At 30.7% G+C, this 26741-nt stretch overlaps 1 protein-coding gene across 1 annotated transcript; it reads left to right on the top strand.

The window, feature by feature from the left end:
- Positions 1-764: 764 nt before the first annotated feature.
- On the top strand, positions 765-25963 carry LOC108907779 (cyclin-dependent kinase-like 1). Its single transcript, XM_018711573.2, has 7 exons — positions 765-844; positions 13030-13219; positions 13455-13740; positions 15828-15935; positions 18167-18396; positions 25522-25659; positions 25719-25963. Exons 1-7 carry the CDS (start codon positions 777-779, stop codon positions 25833-25835), a joined length of 1137 nt encoding a protein of 378 aa, XP_018567089.1. The 5' UTR covers positions 765-776; the 3' UTR covers positions 25836-25963.
- The last annotated feature ends 778 nt before the right edge of the window (positions 25964-26741 follow it).

The following is a 26741-nucleotide window of genomic DNA, read 5'->3' as shown; positions in this document are numbered from 1 at the left end:
TGTTTGTTTCTCTCAAAACAACAAAGACCACCAATCAATTCAGTAGGTACTATGAAATATCTCTACAGCAACAGACATGTTGCGTTATAGTTTCAGCCATGTTTGAATGTACCATTTTCTAAGACTTGTGTATTCTTTGAATTTTTCCATAAAATGTACAATACACATAATCATCTCTAGAGATCAAAGCCAATTAAAGAATTTTCCAATATTAATGTAATAATAATAAAGTGTACTGTACAGCATCGCAAGAAATGTATAGCCTGATTAATTGATTGAAAGAAAAAGTATTACTTTAAAACTTAAAAACAAAAATTCTTTTTAATATTCTTTCTGAAAACAATAAAATTTAAATATAAACGTATAATAGTAGATATTCATTAATACACACAATTATAAAATGATGAAAGTAGTTTCACTTAAATATGTTCAGAGAGAGAGAGATTCTACGCAATGTATTCGTGTACTAACATGGATATTATCTATCTGTTGCTCATTCATACCACCTTCAAGATCTAGCCGTTCCCTTTACAGGCGGAGCTTTACTGACTTGCAAGGGAGCGACATTACCATATTACTGTCATTAAATAACGAATTGATATTTCGATTCTGTAATAATACCGTAATTACAGTCAATGTAAAAAGAAAAATCAACTGGTCTTCCCGCACGACAACTTTTCCATCAATATAGACCGTTGCCAGGGAAACGTAAACAATGCAAACATCAAATTGTAACTTGTGGCAGCTAGTATTCGCCAGCCTTATGGTATAATCGGATGGAGAAATGGTTTAACGGAAGCAAACTGTGGTTACTCGGAAACCAGCTTCAACTACTTCCTAAGCGGTATGTAATTTGGCAATTTTCTAAAGCTTTCTAGTGGTGCAAACTATTTTTTCACAGTCGCTATGCTCTAAAGTCGCGTTGCTGATAATTTATTAAGAGAATGTTGACATTCACATTATTGTATGAGATTTAGAAACAAATACGGCATGTTAGTATGTATATGTCTTACGTGTTTTCACGAGCAAAACGTTTGTTATATAAGTGGAAATCCAATATATTCGTTTCGTGACGATTGTAGTTACGCTGGAAATTCTGATTGCCTCCCTGTGCCAAGCCTGACATCCGTAGTATTTTATAATATATAACTGTAGAAAAATTAATTCTGGGGACCTGCTATTAAAAAACCCTTTGTCATGATAGGGATTCATAAATTTCGTATCGTTCTACGGATTAAGATTGTAGGAAACACGACAAATTAACATAATTTCCGTATAGTTTAGCTGGTATGATCAACAATATCAAACATTTTCAAGAATATTCGACGAGGCATAAAACAATTTGTTGAAACTGATGCTGAAAATAAATATCGCTGCAATTTAAATTAATATCTACTTTAAGATCAACTAAATATCAAAAGTATAAATAAATCAAATCCGATTAAAACAGTTAACCTGATATAAGTACATATTTGCACCTATTACATTCAATTTGCTATTTATTTATATAGATTATTAAATATTGTTTAATTTTGTACAGGGTGTTACACGACGTTGGGACAAACTTTTAGGATCGATCTATCTCGTTAGACAAAAAAAAAATAAGAGTAAAATTTTTCTAACGTGTCTGTTCAAAGATGGGAAAATATACTCAGATTTTAAACAATAACTCCATTGAAGAACATAAACTTAAATTTATTACCTGTAAATCTGGTTTAGTATCTATTTACTTACAGAAATGTAAAATTTGTATGTAAGTTAACTAATGTCGCAATAAAAGGAGATCTGAGGGTTCGAATACCGAAAAACTTAACTAAAAGGTTCGGTCAGACCATATCCATAGTTGAAAATCCATGGAAATCAATACATTCGCGCTTATTTGAATGAACGTTAGCCAGATGGATAATGGATTCACTATTTTTATAATTACACACCTATAAGCATTGAAAAATTAGACCAAAATAATTAGTTTTCTTTCTACAGTGAGCTGCTGACGATGCATGATTGCGAATAATGCATTCTGTGGTAAAAACCTCAAGAGGTATAAAAATTTCGTTTGATGATGACACAAATGACATAATGAAAGAACACTTTCTTTAACGTCAAACATCTTTTTTGTAAATGTAAATAAGTAGCTGCTATGAGGAATGTACAGGTCTATATTTGCGATAGTGTTGGAGCAACTTATCAAAAAATTGTATTCTACGTTATCTTTGAACAATAGTAGAACCCATTTCTTTTTGTTGTTTTTATTATACTTCTTTTTGTTATTTTGTATGCTGGATTAGTGAAGGAATATTACATTCTGAAACCATTCGCTATCTATTTCACTTACATTTATTGCATGGATCTAGGGTTCATACTTCTGTATTTCCAATTTTGTTTATTGTATAATTTTACAAATTACAATTATTCTTTATTACTGAGTATTTTCCAAATCAATAATTTGACTAAAACTTAATGTAATGACGTTTATGCAAAATTAGATAATTATTATTTGTTTGTTCGAAATATAAGATTTTTCCATATTCAAAATATAAAGATAAAGCTCTGTAAGCATAATAGTAAGGATATAATGCGTGAAAAATGACTGGTAAGAGTTAATGCTAGACCTCACTGATGATTAATACGAAACCCATAATTTTATATTAACTATGTTTGTTTTGGATTCCGTCATATTCAAGGTGTTTTCTAAATTAAATTTCTTTACATATTGATCTTACTAACGATATTATAGAAGACACTTGCTTATAAAATTCTTGTTACTTGACATGGTTGTCATTTAATTTGACGGGCAGTGATGAAGTGGACATAGAACTAGTTTCCATAAACGGTTTTTTTTTTTCAATAGGAAATGTCCTGTAGCTCTGCGTGTCCATATCCGAAGGTTTTGAAGGGTGAATAGTAATTATGCGGAAATCCATAGGTACATTACCCCTTGCAAGGTTTTATTTTTAGATTGGTTGTGCGATTTGCGACTTGCTAGAGAAAACTACCAAAGTTTAGTAACAATTTTTAACATTCAGTTGCTATTGTTACAAGCATTTCAGAAATAGATACATGTATTTTCTGGTTTCAAATTGCAAAAAATTAAAATAAAACTTTTAGAGAATAATAAATTTTTCATTTACTTTGGGTAAATTTGTACCGTGTTCTTACTCAAAATATTAAGAATTTTCTACGAATTTTCTTCAAGAAAATACAGTGTGATCGTAAATTGTCTTGCCTTCTTATATTTTCAGGGCGTATAGTAAATTAAAAAATTGGGATACCTTTTATGTAATTTTTTTCCGAAAATTGATTTAAGGGAAACAGTAGGTACTCATCCTTCTGCGATATCTTAAAAGTTCTTCAAGATATTTCGAAATAACTCTGAAAAACTGACCCCCCTCTTTAATTATATCCTGTATAATTCCATGACACTTGTTCTTTACCCGAACATAGAGTAAATGGTGAAAATTATGGATCAAGTAGCTAAATCCTTTATAAAAATTATAAATTATGGCTTTTAATGTACTGCAACTTTCAAAAGATATATTAAACATTTATTCAGAAAGAACTTTCTACTGTTTAGCATTTCAATTATAATAATGTTAATATATGTCAGCACCAGCATATACATATTTATCTTCTGTTTGTTGCTAGTGTTTTCTGTTTTTGATCAATGATGATAAATAAATAATTATAGAGAAGGTACATGGGATTTACTATATATATTGTCGGAAGTGTTAAGAAAATAAAAGAAGTATTTAATTTGACGCGAGACTAGACAAGCTAATATGATCCTGATTACAAAATATATGAGCAAATGATTGAAGTAATTCATAACTACAGGTTTACAACTCAAAAGCTGTTCAAAAGTGCTCATGCATTATTAAACAAATATGTATGAAACATTTTGGAAAATTGTTTAATTGTAATATTAAGTTATCTGAAAATAACTAAAGTATAAATTTTTTGGATTATGTCTATAATTCTAATAATGTCTTTTAAACAACCAATTTTTCTTATTTACCTTATCTATACACCCCTAATAGTGGCAGAGGAAAATAATATATTAGTAGGCAGTTACATACAAATTAAATAATCAATAAACTGAACATTTCCATGATATTATTGACTATCAACATACGTTCGCTCATAGATATGTAAGTGCCACTTAAATTTCCGTGTGGTATTCTGAAACTAATGCTTTCAATATCTTCATACAGAAAAATTGTATTTGATGATTGGAAAAAAAGAAGACTATTTGACTTTTTTACGTAACTTACAGTTTGGATGAATTAAAGTTTCGATAACAATGCACGTTTATTGTTCATTAATTTCAAATCGTAATTTCCAAACCATCGAAATGAGCGGCTAGACAGCCATAAAATATTTTTGTTATGCATTAAAGAAATGAAATAAATGAAAAGTTAAATTTTAAATGCACAATGAATTTTGAAAATAAAAAATTATGCAAAATTGAAAAATAAACTTTCCTTTGTTCCAATAAAAATATAGTTATTACTAATATATATATATATACAGCAGGGCCTCGATGATCCGAACACCGAAAATTTATACCCTGTTCGGATTCACGAAGCGTTCGGATTATAGTATGTAGACATTTTGAAAGGGGTTTTTCGAAATAAAACAAAAATATTTTACATTATAATGTATTTATTTAAGTATGTACGTTAGATGTATGATAGATAAAATGCTATTAATCACACTTTTTTAAAGAATTCTTAATATAGTGCTTTGACGAGTAGTATTTAGCGACATAGAAAATGCTTTATCCCTTAATTTACGTAACAGCATTTTTTCCGGAATAGAAATGTCGACTTCATCTGCCTATTCCAAACAAAAAACGCACTGCGTGGCACTGGCGAGACAGAAACTATGAGAAACGGTGGTTGCGCAGGGGTAAGGGGGGTCGTTCGGATTATAGAGGCGTTCGGACTAGCTGGGGTACGGATTATCAAGGCCCTGCTGTATATATATTATTATTTATTAGATTAGATTATTTTCTATTATTATCATAAAAAAACTTCGGAAAAGTTAAGGGGGAGCACGTTGGCTAAAAAGGGAATATTCATACTTTGGAGGAAATCTATTGCACTTTTCTTATTTTTATATATCTATCTAAATAGCTATCATCCCTATATGAAGTCCTACAAGATTTAAGACCAATAAAATATCGTCCTGGCCCTCTGTTCATCCCTGGGATACACTGCAATCCATGTGAATGCGAAATGGATTATTTAGCCTAAAAAATCAGCCATCGCCCATCATGGGTTAGATGAAAGATAACGACACATTTCGAAGACATCGAGTTACTCTTGAGAACAACAGGATTTACAAGCTGGTCACACGAGAAGCATTGGAAATCAAACAACATCTAAATAATTTGAATGTGAATCAGACTTACAATGAGTAGAACTGAAAGCGGAAGCAACGGTACTTGCGATACTGCAGATGAACGTGACACCACACGTACCACGGTCCGTAAAGAGACGGTCGCCGCATAAGTCAATCAGCCAATAAAAAACAAATACATCACGAAATACCTCAGTTTATCTTCGTTCAACCGTCATCTCCATAAGTTCTGTCTATTACTCGACCGTCTTTTTTACGGACCGTGCACACGTACCACCCTACTGCGCAGACGTGAAGTCACATGCATAGATTCAGAAATAGACAGAATAGACTCTTTTAGTGTGACGTCACATATTTAGGCAACCCGCAATACAGACCGAATCTGACCCTTAGGTACCATTTACATAGATACTATAGAAATGAACAACTTCAAATTAATTTATTTTTACTAGGATTTAGAAGTACCTGTTTAAGAACAACCAACACGTGTTTCGTGAAATTGAAACTTACAAAAAACAATATAAAAGAATTTTCCTAAATTTAAATAAAATAAAAATTTAACATTAGCTGTGTTATTCTTAATACGCATGCTCGGAAAGAATAGCCTCATACGCAGGTGATATTTTGTTGGTATGACATCGCTGTCATCATTCGCATATTTTCTCTTCTTTTGTTTAATGTTGACATTTTCTGGTTCTACTATTTTTAATGTTTTTCTTGGTGTTATGGTGTATGTTTATCGAGCGTTTTCTTCTTCAAGTGGTTTATTATAGACGTACTCTTAACCATAACCAAACTTTTCTTGAATGATATCCTGTTGCGAGGCTACTTCGCTTAAATGAAATTATTTTTAATGTGCATGCTCAGTACCATTGATTTGATTTTAATTTATTAATTACTATAAAAGTCAATATTGTTCTATACATTTAAATATATAAATTCTATAATTCTTTCAGTTTGTCACTTGGGGTTTGAAACTTCTTAAATATTTCTAATATTGCCAGAATATAGCGATAATTAAGGTGATGACAAAGAAGACATTCTTTTGTCACTTATGTCCAAAGTACATAAAATCGAAAACAGATTTTGTAAAAATATTTAGAAATTTTTCATGACAATGTGCACTATGGGGTTGCCTATTATTTGGCGTATGTGACGTCAGTACTAAAAAGGTCTATTGTAATAAAAACCGAAAAGCACTTTATTGCAAAATAAATAGAATATAATCCCAATAGGTTCCCAATCCTTTTTATACTACAACTCCCTTTACAGGCTGCAATTTTTTAGCGACGCCCTTCTACAAGAAGATACCTACGTGTAGCTCTAGCAGACATTGAGATTACTTGAAATTGAGATTTAAAGAAAACAAAGATTATAGAATCTTAATTAATATGATTTATTAGAAAATATACAATCAATGAGAAGAATGAGCTTGCTTTTCTGAACTGCAGAAAAGCCAGTTTCACATAAATACGACGTAGCAGATTGTGAAAGAATCTACTGTAGTACTGAGAGTAGTTCTTGGGATACATTACGCCAAAATTGAAATAGTTTGTCTTTGTCGAATCGTAGTTTTAGGCTCGTATCACAAGATAGTTCTAACAGTTGTTCCTCCTCGACTATTGAAAGTGCAGATGGGGGTGTGGTAGATCGGAATAGATCTCTAATTCAGTCGTATTGATCGATATTCTCTAGAAAATATTTATCATAATAGGTGCTTAATGGCTTTTTAAAACTGGGAAACAGTCAGTATTTCATTGCTCCTATTCTATTTTTCTTTTCCACAACATAAGCTTCTTTTGAAACGGTGCAATTTTATCAGCCAGTTGCAATATATCCGTTTCGTGTCCCTGCAGAAATTTATAAAGAATAAATTTCTCAAATATGTCGCAAAAATTATGCCATTTTGATTACGCCATTGTAATAATCAAGTGTTTTTTCCAATTTTGAAGCCACAACAAAATATCCTACAACTTTGACCCATACAATTTTCTATAATACAAATGCACCAAAGGGCCCCTATATTTGGTGCCTTATATGAATAACCGGTACAATGACAGTAAATGCTCAATAAATCCTGCACGTTCTTGGCATCGCAAGACATCCTAAAAGTTCTAAAGAAATAGTCGTACATCTCTAAGAAATGCTAACCCATTTTCATTGGTATTTAGGAAGGGTCATCAGTTGTCATTATTTATAAGAAATATAAAATAGAAAAATTGCATTAGTTTGACCTACCATATAGTGCTAAAGGCGGAAGAATTTTTTTCCGTGTGAAATAAATTAATATATCTTTTACAACACATCAATTCGCCACTTTTTAATACTTTAGTGGTACTGGTTACTATAAATACTATTTACAATCGCATTATGTGGCGCTTGAAAATATTAATAAAACCGATTCTAGGCCGAATACGTAACTAGCGAGTGTCTCACCTTTGACATTTACCACTTGCTTTGATCAAACTGAATACCCCAACCCTTAAACGAGCATTAATTATAGTTCGTGTGTTCTGTAAAGAGAAGCAATGACGATTTAATGAACCAATTTATATTCATTATGTTAAAGAATATTATACAGAAAATAAAAATCGGAAATTTACTAACTTTACACTAAAACTGTTGGAATATTAGATACAGTTAAGCGTCTGACAAGGGGTAGTTTAATCTGATACATGCCCCACCTTTTTAATTTCTAGGTGATAAACGAACCAAGGGACAATTATTTTAATAGACACCATTATATTGGCAATAATATCTAGTTAATTATTTAATCAAGGATATTTCAAAGGATTTCTGTAGATACAGGATAATTACTGCATTCATCAAAAAGCGTTTACTACTGAAATTTAAAAAACTGGGATTTGTTTCTGCATCTTCGACAACTTAAAAATTTGTTTTATAGGCAAAGAAAAATTAAGTGAAAGTGTTTAGAGTTAAAGTTTAGAATCACATACGAAAGTTCAAGTCAAAAATTTAAAAATTGGAAATTATTCTCATTTTTAAGAATCCTTTCTACAAAAATGGCTTTGCTAATTTTACCTTTTAAAACAGTTTAATATGAATAAAAAACCATGATCGAATATCACAAACTTATTTAATTCTGGCCAAAATGAGAATAGAGAAATCATTTGAATAATAGGTACATCAAAAAATTATTAGCGACCCAGGTAGCTGGCTATATTTATTGTCTTATTTCTGTCGAATTGAATAGTCACTTCACTCGGATTTTCTCTTTGTTTAAATACACACATAGTACCTACATTGTGACGTCAATCGAAATCCAGCAGTCTATAAATGCTGGTTTCGTGCTGTGAACTGGAAAAGTGTTGTGGAAGAAATATAATATATTAGTTGACATTTATAAATGCTTTATATATTTACCGTGATACCGTATTAGACACCAATAAAGGTTTCGTTGCTTACAGATTGTATTAGAATTCTATTTATATAAATTATTGTATCGGAAATAGAAAAAATATAAATTGTAATTTGTATAAAAATTAACATAAAAATGTAATCATAGCATCTAAAACATGTCGTCCAGAAATCGATCTAATTCTAATTTATTTATAAAATTAAAATAATATAAAAATTATCTCTGAATTGACATTGAAACATTCAGTTAATATTTTGATGTAAAATTAACAAGGATATGTTTGCCGAACTCGTATAACATAACAGTACCTTAAACAAATTAATAATCATTATTACCGTGTGGATATGATTATATACATATAATTATTATTATTATGATTATATTATAAATACAATAAATATTTATTAATTACTTCACGGAAAAATAACTGATGTCAGTAAGAAAATGCAGATTGGCTTTGTATTATCAAAAAAGTACTAAAACAAATCAAACTTTTCAAACGATTTTATATTACGATATAAAATTTCCAGTGGACAGTTCAGTATAACTTAAGAAATTATAAATTCTGTCCTGTTAATTTTGTGAAGCTATTAGGAGTTAAATGAAATGTGAAAGTTTGAAATCTGTTATCTTTGTTTTACCTATTAAAATAAATAGTATGTTGCATCTTACAAATCTGTAACTTTTGGACTAATCCTTGTGATTATAATAGAAGCAGAGGTAATATATTTTCTTTGTTTCAAAAACAAGCCTACTGGAGTTATTTAACATTGTTAGACAAAGTTCCGGAGATGGTTGAACATGGATCGATTTCAAAGAATCTACGTAGAGGCTGAACAAGTTTTACCCGATCTTACGGTGATACCGCCATCTGGACGATGTTTCCTGCAGTCTTAGAAGTGTATTTCTATCAAATACAAGCATATTGAAATCATTTAAGATAGCCACAGAAACTTCCAGAGTGGGACATAAATTGACCGATTTTTAACATTGTCCTTTGGCAATAGTAACTGGCCTGCAAATAGCCACAATTTATCTCCTCTGGATACTTTATTGTGTTTTTTTTTTAAACAAACTTTGAAAAGTGGAATAATAAGATATTCATAATAAAATATCTCAAGGATCCCAATGAGAATGACGAAATAATAGCAAATGAGTTTTCTAAGATTTATGAAGGTGCCGAATAAGCGTTAACCTAAAGGATGAGATAAATCTTCAGGACAATCAGCCAACTTAGAAGTTGCCGTTTTTAGCCAAATTTTCATTCGCTAATGATGCTTTTAGAGATTATGTCGAAATAGATTCGAATTACTCCAACAAGCATCTGAATCTGAATCTGAAGAAAAAAATTAGACTACCAAGAATATCACCACAAAATATTAACATAAATTTCAAGTTCACGGAGCACTTTGTATCTAGAAAAATAAACTAACGTCATTTCTCACTCATTACCTCGTGCCTTTACTTGAAAAGTGTCAGCAATTCGGTCAGTTAGAACACACTAGCGCTGACCTCGCGACCTCTTGTTCAGCGTTTCCAAGGTTGAATGCACGAATTGACATCATTTAATTTGTTCTTTTGGACATATTTTTTAGTTCGGGATTTTCGATATCGGTATTTTTGATACAATACTATTAACTGTATTGAAAAGAGAGATTTTAAAAAGATAGAAAGAGCTTGATGTTATATTTATTTATTTACTTTTTTGTCAGTATTTAAATTTATTAAAACCAGCTCATGATTTATTTTTCTGGTAAATAAATGACAATAGTTGTTTTAAATAACACGATAATTATAATTTGAATTAATAATACCTTTAATACATGCGATATAAATGATTGTAAGAGATAATATAATCAGACCCTGACATGAAAGAGTAAATAAATAGAAAACGACATTTTCTTCGTGTTTATCTATAGGAAGCAGGAAGTGTTTTTCTTTACTTTTCATCACAACATGCACGAAGGCAATTCGAATAGGATCATAAAATAGCTTATTACGGTTTCATGACACTGGACATTTGACTTCAACAGTATTCAAGACGACGAACCCCTTGTTGAGTGACAAAAGTTAATATTCATTCTGTTGTAATTATATTATCCTTATTAATTATCTTCTGTCAGGTACATCCTACATAGACCAGGAAAACTAGAGGTATGTGGGTATAATGCTCATAAGTGCCTGATTTTTTTTGAGAAGGTAGAAAAAGTGATATATAACAACATATTAAAACTTGATATTTTATTGAAAGACAGTGCTGCGTCTTCCGCTCACGGCCATATATTTTTTTTTTCGATACTCATCTAAATGTTTAAACAATAGACCGTCAACTTTGACTGCCCGTAGCTCCTTTGTTTATTAACGAATCTTGACCATTTTTTTTTAATAAAGGTCTTTGAAAGCTCTATTGATGTATGTAATCAAATCGCGCATAAGTATTAAAATATAGTAAATATTTCATTTTGCAACTAAGCAAATTTACAAAATAAATTCCCTAGGTCGCAAAAATGATTTTTTTTTTTTGAAAAAAACAATGGGATCCGATAGCTTATAGTGAAATATACCAATAAAAAATTTAGCGCGAATGCGGGTGACCCGCAAACATGTGGGGATTGATTATTAGTTAATTTGTTTATTAGGCCATAACTCGCAAAATATTCAACTTACGGTTTCCAACTTTCGCACAAATTATTCGTCAGTAAAAATGAATAGTTGGAGATATAAGCAATACACATCATTGTTATTAAGCTTTTTATTAATGTTTATTTAAATTGCAAAATATTAATGTTTTTTATTAATAATTTTTGACTGGATCAATATTTTTTTTCGTACGTGGGTTCGTTTTGTTCGTCTTGAAAAGACAAACAAAAAAGAATTTTACTTTTTTGCAGTAAAATCATCCGGACAAAAGTTATAAGCTAAAAACGTGAAATTTCACTAAAATCATAGTTTCTATGGCTTATAAACAAAAATGGTATTTTTTTATTTTTTACGGGTAAAGATATGTTGTTATATACCACTTTTTCTACCTTCTCACAAAAAATCAGGCACTTATGAGCATTATGCCCGAAATTGTCATTTTCAGGCTAAATTTCCTGGTCTATACATATTTATGTAGGCTATCGATTTAACCTCGCGTTGTAATTAACATATGACCCAAATGTTTCAGCAGATACAAATAGACAGTATTGTTGTAGGATTTCCTAACTGCAAGCAGAAATGTAAACAAAACGTGGCAAGAAGCTAATCTAGTTATGCACTTGAGACTGTAATTTATGAACTAGGTATTACTTTCGATTTTGTCAGACATGTCTTCGTTTTAAAAACAGAACTATGTTATTCTTGTGAACCTTTGTTAACTTCTGTTTTTAAATTACCTATACAATAACTCCAAATTTGAAATTGTATTTAGGTCATTGGAATAAAAAAGCATGTTATGAAAACTGAGAATTTAAAATTTATTTTATATCTCATATAGGCTTCGAAATATTTGACAAAAAATAATTTGTTTTAGATAGATTTTTTACAAGTTTAAATCAGGTTGTTATGCGATTAAATACAAACAGTAATTGTTATTCAGAATTGAATTTGTAAACAGAAACTAAAACGATAATTTGTCTTGTTCATGTATGAATTAACCATATTCCCAAAATGTTAACGCAGTCAGAATGTCTTAGCAAATGTTCTGTATTTTTTCTTAATTTTTTTGTTTTGCCGCCTGTGAAAAAATTTTCGAATGGATCAGTCAATTGTTTTTTTTTTATGAAAATAGTTTTGCCTATCCAAAAAATCTTACACTGAAAAAAGCAGAGAATTAGAAAATACAAAAACACATCACTTAATATCGCGCACTTTAAAATAAAGGTATTGACACGAAATACTGTGTGCACAATACCCAAATAAGGTGAAAAATTAAGTCCCAACTCAAAACAGTGGTAGATATGAAGTAAACTGGTTACATTTTTAATAGAACTTATGGCGTATCACTGAAAAAAAAAAACATGTTTTATCATTTTTGAAACAAAAATTTTATTTTGAACGAAAATGATTTCTTGACATTTTTCACCTTATTTATTAAGAATTTGTAATACTTAATACTTTTAAATTTTATATTTTCCTACATATCCTCGTTTTTAGACTCAGAGAATTGTAATTTTAAGGAACAGAAGTATTAGCATATTTGTCAGAATATAATGTATACGCTTATAAGAGTTTGAATACATAGGGACTGAAAAATACTTGACCTACGCTAAAAGAGTTATCTCTAAATTACAATTATACTGTTTTAGAACGAGAACTCCTTCAAGGACAATGGAACGGTACGAGAAAATAAGTAAATTAGGAGAAGGCAGCTACGGCATCGTTTATAAATGTAGAAATAGGGATACTGGAGAGATTGTAGCAATTAAAAAATTTGCTGAGAGCGAAGATGATCCACTGATTAGGAAAATTGCACTGAGAGAGATAAGACTTCTTAAGGTACGTGGTTGCTGCAGGTATTATTAGTCCTTTTCTTTTATTCATGATTTCGGAATCATAACGCGTTACGATCAGATACAAACCAATCAGGTTGCTAGATTTCGGATCGTAACGCGTTATGATTCTGAAATCATGAATAAAAGAAAAGAGCTATTGTAAACAGTAAATTTTAACTGAATTTTTTAATCTGGTTGTAGTACGAAGTGTTTTTGGATATTTATATTTTCTTTTACAGAATCTAAAGCATCCAAATCTAGTCAACCTCATAGAAGTGTTCCGCCGAAAAAGGCGCTTGCATCTGGTGTTTGAGTTTTGCGAGAGGACAGTATTAAACGAGTTAGAAAGGTATCCAAGAGGGTGCCCGGAACTCCTTTGCCAACAAATCATATGGCAGACTCTACAGGCGGTTGAATACTGCCATCAGCATGGTTGCATACATCGCGACATCAAGCCAGAAAATATACTCCTTACGGCCATGGGTGTGGTCAAACTGTGCGACTTCGGATTTGCCAGAATGTTGAGTAAGTCGAAATTGCAGAAGTCTTTTTTTTTAGGGGGACACATCCTGTCACTTACATTACTTGATCTAGACTTATCTGACGTATAGAAAATTATTTGTACGGATATTTGTACATGTATAATGTATATACCTACCACAGATCTGAAATAAACTCAGACTTCTCAAAATGATAAGTTTATAATTTTAGTAAGAAATGGTAGCAATAATAGCCGATATTCAGCTGGTTTTGTAACAGCTATATTAAAAAAGTTAAAACATTTTCTGACAAAGTCGATATCGCACGAACCTTTGGTACTTAAATCTACTATAATTACTTTATAAGAGTTAATTCTTGAAGTACCTAAGCTATTTAGAAATATTTTAGACCTAGAAAAGGGTTCATTAAATATTTTGGAACTGACAGATAAAAATAAATATTTTCTCACAAAATTTTCATTTTGCTTAAAGATAAGGATTATGAAATTTGAAAACCGAACGTTAATATAAAATTCAAATTTAAATTTATATCACTATGAAGAAAAAGGTTCTTAGCCCGGTCAAAATAGACATTTCAAATAGCGAAAATTCCGACAGAGCTAAATTTTGGGGTACACCATTAGAAATAAAGTGTCAAAAGTCCCCATCGATCCCATGTGTGCTAAAAAAGTTATTCGGGGTCAAAGGTCAAAATTTGAAGTTTTTTGGATTTTAAGTTTTATCAAAAAAGTAGCCCACACAAAAATTATAGATCTTAAAATTATCTACAAAAATGGTCCTTATACTTTTTTTTTAAGAATCACCATTCCTGAGATATCGCGATTCTAATAGTTAAGAATCACGTTCTACATGATATGCACACATCAAGGTACACCACCTGTGAGGTAGTGTACTTTGACGCGTTTTTTTTAACGTTTTCTCCCCGGTAGGCCTACTCTACGAACTGTTATGATTTTCAGTGACAATACTCTTTTAACTGTATGATGATTATTGATATTGATATTGGTTATTGGCTTTAACTGTAGTTCTGATTTGTTTTGATATTTTAATCTGATTCATACTCTTCAAAGTCGACTTCAACAGTCATGTCTTCTTCGATTTCTTCTTCATCTTCTTCTTGCTGGATGTTCATAAATTGTTCAAATGAAGATAAATCAGCTGTCTCCTCGTCGAAATCACATGAATCTTCGTCTGTTGTATTCAATTGGACATTTGAGCAAGACTGGCTTTAGCAATTAGTACACACTGGAGAACACAGTACTCTTCCACAGCCACATTTAGCACTACAACCTTTTTGAAGAATATCTTTCTGTCGCTGTTGAGCCTTTCCAGGATTTAAAAAGTATATAATTTTATCAATTGGAGTCGTTGCAGAGAGTAGTATTAATAAGTCAACATCTTCACCAACTACAATAGTTGTATTTGTTGCATTAAATTGTTCTATTGCTGTTTCAATTATAAGGACATCTGCGTCATTTTGACTAAGGGACTGAGTTTCTTTTGAGTGTATATTCTCAGAATAGTATAGTTTATACATATAAGAGACACAAATAGGTATTTTTACTTGCATTAAGTGCCTGACTATGTATATGTATACGTGGCATATATATGCATATCATGTAGAACGTGATTCCTTCAACTTTTAGAATCGCGATATCTCAGGAATGGTGGTTCTTAGAAAAAAAGTATAAGAACCATTTTTGTAGATAATTTTCAGATATATAATTTTTGTCGGAGCTACTTTTTTGATAAAACTTACTGTTTTCGAAAAAAAAATCCAAAAAACCTCAAATTTTGACATTTGACCCCGAATAACTTTTTTAGCACACATGGGATCGGTGGGGACTTTGACACTTTAGTTCTAATGGTGTACCCAAGGTCTGCACCAAAATTTAGCTCTGTCGGAATTTTCGTTATTTGACAAATATTTTTATGACTATTTTGATCGGACTATTCTAAACATTAAACAGCTTTAAATATTTTTGTGTACTCGTATGATATTAACTAGACATTTTCGCAGATTTAATTAGTAAAAATTCCGAAAAACTTGTAAAAGTTAATAATAGTGACGTATGTAGAGATATACATGTACATCTCATTTTTATGTTATAGATCCTGGCGAAAATTACACTGACTATGTAGCTACCCGTTGGTACAGAGCACCAGAACTTCTAGTTGGAGATACACAATATGGTACACCTGTTGACGTATGGGCTATTGGTATGTTACATTAAAATATTACACATACTTACTCCATTTCTTAAAAACCCTTCAAACGCTTTCAAAAATGCTAAAAATAATTAGTAAGAATAAGAAAATAATAACAATATTTAAGAGAACATAGAATATACCAGGGGTCGGCAAGTAATTTTAGGTGGGGTCCGGATACTTTTAAAAATTTTTAACGAGGTCCAGAAAAAAATTCATATTTCTTACAAATTTTCATTTGAACTCAAATTTAATCTGCTTACTAACCATTAAGAACTCAAAACACTCACATAATTGTAAAATACTAGAAAAAATGATAAGGTTGGCACTTAAATGTAAAAAAACATTTTTTAAATAACTTATTTGAGTAATTTATACTTTCAAAAAATTTTTGGCGGTCCAGTTTTTTACCTTCCGCGGTCCGCACCTGGACCGCGGTCCGCCAGTTGCCGACCCTTGGAATATACAAACTAAATTTACTTTTTACGTACAGATACGATAATTTTAAAAAAGAATTTTAATAGTATCTTCCACTTTTATATATTTACTTGTAGATTTGTTCTTGTATAAATGTTATGGACCAAGTGATGAATCGGGCATTATACATAATGCCCGGTCATTATGTAAAATGCCCAATATGAGTGTGCAATTTGATAATAATTATTCAAATAATCAAATTGACCGGGCATTATACATATTGTCCATCACCTTTTGGGCAGAGTAATACAAACATATTTAATTACTATTTTTTTATTATTATTGTCATTTAACTTAAAATAAACTAAATGTTAAACAATTTAAATAATCAGACTCATTATTTGGATTAATTAGCAAGGACTTCTACATTAAGAATCCACTAGTTTCTGCATTTAAAACTTAAGGAAAGTCATATTAAAAATATAGGTAACACAAAACATATAAAATTTAAAACAAACATTTCACAACATATCTTTATTTTATAGAAGTTTTGACATATTATTATAAAACATAAAATAAACTAAAGTTTAAGCAATCAGACTCATTATTTGGCATAATTAGCATCTAATAGTTTTCAGCACTTTAAACTTAATAAAAGTCAAATGAAAATATAAGTAAAATAGAACATAAAATTGAAAATAATAATTATACAATATGTAGTAAGTAACAGAGTTATTTAAACTAAACAAAAACAATAGCGTTTGAAGTCCGCCGCACGCTGATTGGTCAAAGCGTGTCACGCGTGCTTCCCTCCCCGCACCGTGTCAAATTTAGCATTATTATCAAACTGCCCAATTGTCACGTAGCAATATAATAATGACCGTGCAATGTGATAAATAATGAAGTTTAGATAGTAATTAATCACTTAGCCCGATAGACCTAGACATTATTCATAATGCTCGCACATTTTTAATAATGCCCGCATTAATCACCTGGTCCATAACATAAATATTTAACATATTTTGTCGTTTGCTGTAAAGAAGTATAAAATATTTAGTTTCGAATTATCTACTCGGATGTCGTAATTTATTGAAGAATCATTATAACCATTTTTCCATAATAATACATAATCGACTGTATCATATGTCAGCATAATATCATCTTAACACTCACCAACAAAGTAAAATATTTGCTTTGGCGTTTTATTACGATTAAATTCAGACTATTTTAGATTTGTACTTAGAGTAACCATCTCTATTGATCGTTACTGGCACTGCCCTTTAATAACATACTAAGACACGACACAATAATAGCCAACGTAAATGTAATAAATGTTCCTAATGCTGAAGCTTCTAGTAATGACGTCATCATTTCTCCAGTGCAATATTAGTTTCAAAAATTTTCCAGTAATAAACAAATAAAATAATTATGCTATCCGTTGATTTTATTTTGTAAATATTTTATAATTATACAGGTTATTTACAAATTTACTTACAGAAGTAACCACATCAGTTCAAAAACTTTGACATCTAGTTTTAAAAAACAGATATTTATTTATTTATTTACTTCGAATAAGAAACAAACAGATTATAAACAACCTAATTACATGTTTCTAGAAAAAAAAAGAAATGTATATACATGCACATATCTAACTTACCTAATACAAAATAAAATACAAGATAAAATTCAAAATAAACTGCAGCAAGGGAGCAGCCGGGCAAATAGAACCAGGACAATCAATTTCAAGTAAAATCTATATTAATATCTCGCTTAATTGTAATTATCTATTACATTTATATTTAAATAAATAATGTATAATTTTATAGGATGCGTTTTAGCAGAACTAATCAAAGGGGAAGCTCTGTGGCCTGGAAAATCAGATGTAGATCAACTTTATTTAATTAGATGTACAGTTGGTGATTTTTTACCTCGTCACATGCAAGCTTTCAAAAATAACGATTTCTTTCAAGGAGTAATTTTACCAGTTCCCTCACAGCTAACTCCGCTTGAAGTTAAATTGCCGCTCTGCAGCACTGTTATTTTGGATTTCTTGAAGGTAACAATTTGGATTCTGGTCAAAAGTGTGAAATACAGGATGCAATGGCACGTAGCGACAAAATTTCAGAATCTATAACATTAAAAATAAATAATGAAATACAACAAAAGCAGGGGTTTAATATTTAAAAAAAAATACATAATTGAAATAACCAGTGTTCATTTGCTCCAATATTACTGGTCTAATACAAAGCAAAACGTTTTTCTAACGGCTCTATGATTTTTCAAAGATTTGAGGCGAGACAGTTTCTGATAAACTGAAAACAGAAGAGACTTAGAACTTCGTACAGTAGTAGTAGTCGTTTCCTCGTGGTAACTATCTACAAGTAAATTTGAATAAACTAGTAGCGTCAGAATACGAGGAGTTATCAAAAGAGAGTAAGGTAGAACCTCGTTTTTCGATAGATCATTTCCAAGCAAAACTTTTATGCCTCTGAAGTTTGTTTCGTAGATTGCATGTTAAAAGTATGTTAATAAAACATGACAATGATAAACAACTATTTAAATTTTTGCAAAAATTTGTACTGATAATTTTTAATAGTTTTTAAAAATATACATAAAAATCAATATATGCATATAACAAATTATAACTAAATTTGATAACAATATAATGCCATTTAAATGTGCCGCCATTTTAACAGTTTATTATAGGTGCCGTTATGAGGCCGCTATTAGTCTGTAAGTCAGTACCAGTTGCAGAGTGCTTTATTATAATAAAATATTAATAGTCCACAGTACAAGCCCCCTCTGGAAAGTTGATTACCACATACTTTATAACTCCTGAGGAGCTTCGTTTTGACGAGTCTACCACATTTTTCCTCTGCGACTTTTCTCGATTCCTCCGCTTTTCCACTCTCGGAAAAGTCCAAAAACATGGCAATTTCCCGGGGTCTTGAAAACTCAAGACCACATCTTTTATTTTTAGCTTAAGTAACTGGAAATTTTGTTGCAAATGCCGATTTAAATTTGTCCGACAGAAATTCCTCCGACATTGACGTGTCTACCGGTCGAAACATGCCAAAATAACAGGGTATTGAAAATCAATTACCACATAGGTAATTTTTAGTAAAATTAATTGTAAATAATTAATTCAGTCAAAAAGTATTGTTGTCCGACAAATTTCAAGCCGCGTTTTTTCAGTCCGACAGCTGGAAATCGGAATTTTCACGGGGTATGAAAAATCGATTACCACATGTCGGACAAAAATAACACACGATAGAAAAGTGTTTTTTATAAGCAAAAATTGTAATGTCCGACAAAAATATATCCGCAAATCGTCAGTCCGACAAAAAATGATGAAAAAAATTTCGTAAAAAATGTGCACATGTATTTATAATTTCTAATAAGGTATTTTCATGTATTAAGCAAAATTCCATATAAATATACAATACAGGGTGTTTCAGAAAGACCTCCCGTAAATACAGGGGGTGAGGACGACAAAAAATAAGAATTTTTTGTCATATGAACTATATGTCTATCTCCTCTTCTCAAAGCTCAAGCTTACTTTGAGAAAAGTCACTTATTTTATAGTGTAATATTGTAAGAGTTTAATTAAAAGCCTTTTTTCTCGAAAATCGTCCACATTAGGAAGTTCTAACAAGAGTACATTATTTTTAGAAAATAAAATTGTACAATAGAAATTAGAGCCCGACTGGTAAAAAACCTAACCTTAAAAAAAATATAACTTAAATTGTAATAAGAATGTAGCATAACTAGCGCTTTCTATGAAATATACAAAAAATAATTAGACTAGCGTATTTGGCACCCTTAAAAACCTCGGGCTACCAAATTTCATAAAAATATTTCGCACTATTTGGAAATTTTCATAAAAATGTTATTTAAAAAATTTTATTTTGTCTCTCTGTATCTCGAAAACAAGAGGAGATAGACATAGAGTTCATAAGACAAAAAATTCTCATTTTTTGTCATACTATCACCCCCTTTATTTACGGGAGGTCTTTCTGAAACACCCTGTATATATTTTTCGTTTTATTCTTGTAATTGTAAATCTCTATATGCTCAATTTAGCCAAATAAATATCGAGAAAAGAATTAAACGATTTCAAAAAAGTATGTATGGTGTAAAAAAATTATGCACAAAAGTTTTGGGATTTTCTTTTAGAAAAATAGGAAAATTTTTGTAAAGAAAAATAACAAACGCGAATGAAAACTTGAAAGAGAAAAAAGGATTTTTATATCAAGTATAATATTAATTTATTTAGAAATAATGCATTATGCACTAAGATCGTATTAATCGCCTCAAAAATAACTTCATTTGTTTATAACTTTTAAATTTTTAAGCATAAAATAAGCAATATTATAATTATTTATTTGAAACAAATAATAATTTACATAATAATAATTAATAACCATTTATAAATATGAAATTTTTGGAGTGAAAAAATTAAATTTCATCACGTTTATTGATTTATTGATTTTTTAATAATTTGCGGACATTAAATCGTCGGACACTTATATCACTATTTTGTACAGTAAATTTAAAAGTGGAAAAAATGAAAATTAGATATGTGGTAATCGATTTTTCATACCCCGTGAAAATTCCGATTTCCAGCTGTCGGACTGAAAAAACGCGGCTTGAAATTTGTCGGACAACAATACTTTTTGACTGAATTAATTATTTACAATTAATTTTACTAAAAATTACCTATGTGGTAATTGATTTTCAATACCCTGTTATTTTGGCATGTTTCGACCGGTAGACACGTCAATGTCGGAGGAATTTCTGTCGGACAAATTTAAATCCGCATTTGCAACAAAATTTCCAGTTACTTAAGCTAAAAATAAAAGATATTGTCTTGAGTTTTCAAGACCCCGGGAAATTGCCATGTTTTTGGACTTTTCCGAGTGGAAAAGCGGAGGAATCGAGAAATGTCGTAGAGGAAAAATGTGTAGACTCGTCAAAACGAAGCGCCTCAGGAGTTATAAAGTATGTAATCAACTTTCCAGGGGGGTCTGTACTGTGGACTATAACCACCGTACTGATAATAATTAGTTACTTACATCGCTGTTACGATACTTATTTCAGCAATTCTATAAAAAACACTGTCTTTTTGACATGTTACTTTGTATCTGGTCTCTGTAGTGTTTTTCGGTACTGCTGGTTTGTTTCAGAATTTATGTGTATGACAGTGTAGTGTGAGCTTTAGACCTAACTATAATCATGGCTCAAGCTTGGATTAGTTCTCTGCTTGGATCTTGGATGGAAACAGAGAATAATAATATTTATTTATTGTACTGAATAAATGAGATATTCTTTTTAATTCACGTTTCTCAAATTATATGAAAACATTCTACAAGTATCTACATTGAAATTATAACATTTCAGAAACATTGCTTACAAAATATTTTTAAAATAAAACAATTGTGTAAATACAACCTGAATATTACAGAAATATTTCTAAAAATAATATCTCAAATGTTAACAATTTAAAAAACGCCTAGCAATAAAATTTAATGAGTTTCATATGCCCTAAAACGTTTTCTGCTAAAGGTAAAAACTTATACTTAATAATTTGTAATGTGTAGAAAATTTCTATTATATGTTCATATTTTAATTATTTATATCCTCAAACCATTTTATTTTATTGATGGTAAATTTCGTTATGTTTCGTTTCAAAAGGTCTCCAAAATGCCATGATGTAATAATATTAGTAGTAAACAAAATATCCCTGTTAATTCTCCCTTTCGCAATTGTAATATAAATAGAAGGCGCCTATAATAAATTAAAATTACCTGAATCACACCAAATTCCACATTGCTGCACTACACTGCTAGACAATTTGTCAACCACATGTCAACAGCTCAGATTTATTACTCAGTTCGGCTGTGTCTATACGCCGTTTTGATTTTTCAATTGATTGTGAGATCGGAAAGACTATACATTAACTTGAAATCAACATAGGTAAACCTAATGTCTACCTTTCTTTTTTTTTGTTTTTTTCTAATTATTTTTAAGAAGACATGTCTATAATTTTTTACTAGGAACCTTGGTATAGGAATATGCGTGCATAATTATTTTTCTTAAAAGTTGCTATTCGGCATCCGTCGTTGTTTAATATTACCAAAAAACTCAAGAAATGCATAAGCTTTCATTGGAAATGGTCTACCCATATTTGCCAAAGAAAATTACGACGCCAAATAATTATTTTTGACTGTGGAAACTCCCTTCCTTCAAATTCTATCATTGGATGGGCTTGGTTCAAATTTTATATTATTTAACTAAAGCAACTACAGTTTGGCAGATTTAAAGTCTATAGCTTTAATGATTCTTGGGTAATGAACCGAAAACTGTTGAACGATCTTTGAACGAATCATTGGGTCCTGTTGAGTATATTTAGGTAAAATCCGGAAAATATTATTAACAGTTTAAAAAACAAAAATAGTTGAACTAATTTTAAATATACTCGTATACTTATGTATAAAGCGACCCTGTCTAAACGACATAATTTTTCAACAATGCTCCAATATTTTGGAGAATATAGTGAAATATATTTATTTATTGTTGTTTTGTAATTTTTTATACAGGGTGGCCAAATGAAAACGAAACAGAGCCATTTTCAAGAACTGCGTCAAGATTGTAGAAAAACGCTCTGACTCGTCGATTTTAGGTTAAAGGGGGACATTCTTTGCTGGTATTTTTTATTCCGCCACTTTCACCCCCAAGCAAGGGTAAGCATACCCCAAAATATTTAAATGACATTGGGGGTTGAGTAATATTTCTTTTGAAAGCTCTTACAATTCTCTTTACAACAGACTTTAAATTTTATAATTCCGCCCAATACTTTGAAAAAAAAAATACATTTTAAAATTTAAATTATGTTTAGTTGCTTACATACTACGTAGTTGATTAAATGTTCAAACTGATGACCGCCCGCTTCCATACAAGAATAAAGATTTTGTTCGAAACGTTCGCGCATATTCCGAAGCATTTCCGGAGTGATTCGACGGCATTCGTCGACGATTCTTTGACGCAAATCTTCCAACGACGCTGGCTGTGTTTTATAGATTTTACTTTTTAGGTATCCTCGCAAAAAAAAATCAAGGGGCGATAAATCCGGTGATCGTGGATGCCACTCAATTCTGCCTCTTCTCCCAATCCAAATACTGACGGACAATTAACGCATAATGCGTCCTGTTGAAAATCAAATGATCTTCATGATACTCTGGAACATTTTCAGTAATATCAGTCAAGGCAGGGTCAATAGCGTCTTCCAGTAATTGCAAATACATTTGGCCAGTCAAATTACCAGGTAGAAAAAGAGGACCCACCAGCCGGTCACCGAAAATTCCAGCCCATACATTTAATTTTTCCGGTTGCCGTGTATGCACCTCGTGAAAAACTCTTGGGTTTGAATCGGACCAATAGCGGCAATTGTGACGATTTACCGTCTCGTTCAAGAAAAAACTGCATTCATCAGAAAAACAGATTTTAAAAAGGAACTGTGGATCTTCCCCTGCTCGCTCACTCGTTATTTCACAAAATTGCAAACGGCGGTCATGATCATCTTCATGAAGTTCCTATAAACTAAATGTATTTTGTATGGATGGAATTTATTCTTCTTCAAAATGGTTTGTATACTAGTTCGATTGATCCCAGACACAGATGCCAGCTGCCTCGTACTTAATGTAGGATCAAGATGAACTTGTCCCAAAACTGCAACTTCACTAGCTTCATTACCTATAGGTTTTTCAATTTCTCGTTTTTTATGGGCTACGTTCCCTGTCTCTTGAAATTTTTTTGCTAACTTTAGAACAAATTTTCTCCTGACATGTCGATCTTGATGTTATTCATTAAATAGCTGAGCTGTTCTATTCGCACATTTATTGTTCATAAAGTAAAGCGAAATGATATCTACCCTTTCAGCAATGGAATAAACCATACTGTTTAATTTTCAAAAACACAATTAAATAAACTACCAACCTACGCTTCCAAATAATACTAGAAAATAATTTGGAATCCACTAATTTTACGTTCATTGTGTGTATAGCCATAGACAATATAGCGTATCGCTATAGCTATTTTGTCTGTGGTATAGCATTCATTTCTGTTTTTTACAATTGTGTTTTTTACGAAAGTGATAACAAATCGACAAAAGCCAATGTAACGCAAGAAATACTAAATTTATACCATTGGCGTACTTAACTCGAATGAATGACATTTTTACCGTTACTAATTGTTTGTAGGTACATAAGTTTCAACTTTTTAAAATCAAAATTCTTAATAAGTATTGGGCGGAATTAGAAAATTTAAAGTCTGTTGGACGGAGAATTGTAAGAGCTTTCAAAGGAAATATTACTCAACCCCAATGCCATTTAAATATTTTGGGGTGATGCTTACCCATGTTTAGGGGTGAAAGTGGCGGAGTCAAAAATACCAGCAAAGAATGTCTCCCTTTAACCTAAAATGGACGGGTGTGAGCGTTTTTCTACAATCTTGACGCAGTTCCTGAAAATGGCTCTGTATCGTTTTCATTTTGCCACCCTGTATATATTTAATTTTATCAGAACAGATGTACCAACGGAAACTTAAAGAACCTGACCTAACCTAGATTAATTGAACCTAAACTAATATGACCTTACCTTCTTAATAATTTCAGAGTTTTTCAGAAAATCAAATATAAATAGGAACTATCCAGTGCTGAAAATGTTACTTACATATATTTGTAAATAATGTGTCTTAAAACAATATCTTGCAAAATTTATCATCATACATTGGTTTTCGTAACTACATAGCATTCTTATTTTAATAACACAAATATATAAAATTATTCACTCAAAATTAAATTTTAAATTTGAAAAAATGTATATTGGGATATAAAATAAATGTAAGCGTTTTCGACTAATTTGCATCCTTCAATTCAATAATGAGGTCGAAAATTTACACAATACCTACAAAAGAAGTAAATAAGTCAAAAAAGCTGAAAAGATCATTATGTTTCATACTTAATTGGAGAATTAATACTACTCAATAAGACCGCGTCATTTTAGAAAAAATATCCCGCTCTTTTATTGCTGGTTTTGGCCAGATAAGTTATCTGAACGTTTGTCGTAACGTCGCTGTTATATTCTGTATAATGACTTTAATTTACTATTGCAATCCATTTCAGAAATGCTTAGATAAAGATCCTTCAAAAAGGTGGACATGCAAAGATCTACTAACTCACAAGTATTTCGAAAATTTCAATTTTAAAGTAGACGAAAATGAGGTGCAAAACAATGACAGATCTTCTAGAGATAAGTCTCGGGTGAGTACGGCATAAAATATGTTTATTTTAATTCTAAAAAATACATTAATATGTTTTAGAATTCAAGCAATGGAATGTCCTTACCACAACTAACAGGTTCGAAACCTATAAGTCCATTCAAACCATCCAATAATAGTCAGCAAAAATCTAAAGTTGATCACTTGCCAACCATTTGACAAAGATTTTCTTTCTTCAAATGATTTTTGTAGATTAAAAATTCATTTGTTGAAATCAGTTTGTTTGGCCGCACAAGATCTTCATACAAAACAGTCAGTTTTTACAGTATATAACACATCAACTCTTTAAATAAATGAGGTATGTAGAACCTTCAATATAAAATTTTTACTTGTTTAGAGCTAGAACAGGAAATATTGTATAAATTGACTGACATGTATATCTGTTTATAAGCAGCAGAGTTTGATGTTTTTCACTAAACCTGTGGTGTATTAAAAATTGCTGTACCTAATACTAATATTTCAATATCTCCATGTATATAGAATCAAATAAAAAGTAAAGTATTTTAGTTAATTACGAGTACTTATTTGTAATGTAATAAATTTTACGTTGTACAGAAGTTTTATTTCATATTGTATTCTAAAAAAAAAAAATAGTGTTGTGACTGGATACATATTTATTTTTTGCATTTAATATGATATAATTATTATTATTACTTTGCATGTACCGGTAGATACTACAATTTAACACAGAGAGAGAAATTATTTCTTTTTTGGTATTTATTTTCTCAATGAAAAATATTTTTAGTGTACATTAGCAAACACAATTTCTTACATTATTTCTTTTACTATTTGAAATATGAAATTTGTATTTACAGGTTTTAAATATTTTTAACTACTTATCTAGGTACCGTATTTCCTTGTCTCCATGTATAACAAATACTTTTGACCTAATCGGGGATTTCATCAAAAACAACATGTTATGAATTATCCATTGTCTTTTGTTTTTGAGATATGGGGTGTCAAACACGGCATTAAACAATTTTTTGTTATAGTTACATAATTTATCTATTTAGATCAAGATTAATTATTTTTTTAAACAGTTTCTTCAACTTTTATTATTTTTAT

This window comes from Anoplophora glabripennis, unplaced genomic scaffold (assembly GCF_000390285.2).
Source record: "Anoplophora glabripennis isolate ALB-LARVAE unplaced genomic scaffold, Agla_2.0 scaffold329, whole genome shotgun sequence".
In the NCBI taxonomy this organism is placed as follows: domain Eukaryota; kingdom Metazoa; phylum Arthropoda; class Insecta; order Coleoptera; family Cerambycidae; genus Anoplophora; species Anoplophora glabripennis.
This window is presented reverse-complemented; position numbering and strand designations above follow the sequence as displayed.

Bases quoted from the DNA above. Each gene is read 5' to 3' on its own strand.
- LOC108907779 (XM_018711573.2), top strand. From the start codon at position 777: ATGGAGAAATGGTTTAACGGAAGCAAACTGTGGTTACTCGGAAACCAG. The intron at 13,220-13,454 runs GTACGTGGTTGC...TTTCTTTTACAG, and splicing joins GAGAGATAAGACTTCTTAAG to AATCTAAAGCATCCAAATCT. The intron at 18,397-25,521 runs GTAACAATTTGG...AATCCATTTCAG, and splicing joins TTATTTTGGATTTCTTGAAG to AAATGCTTAGATAAAGATCC.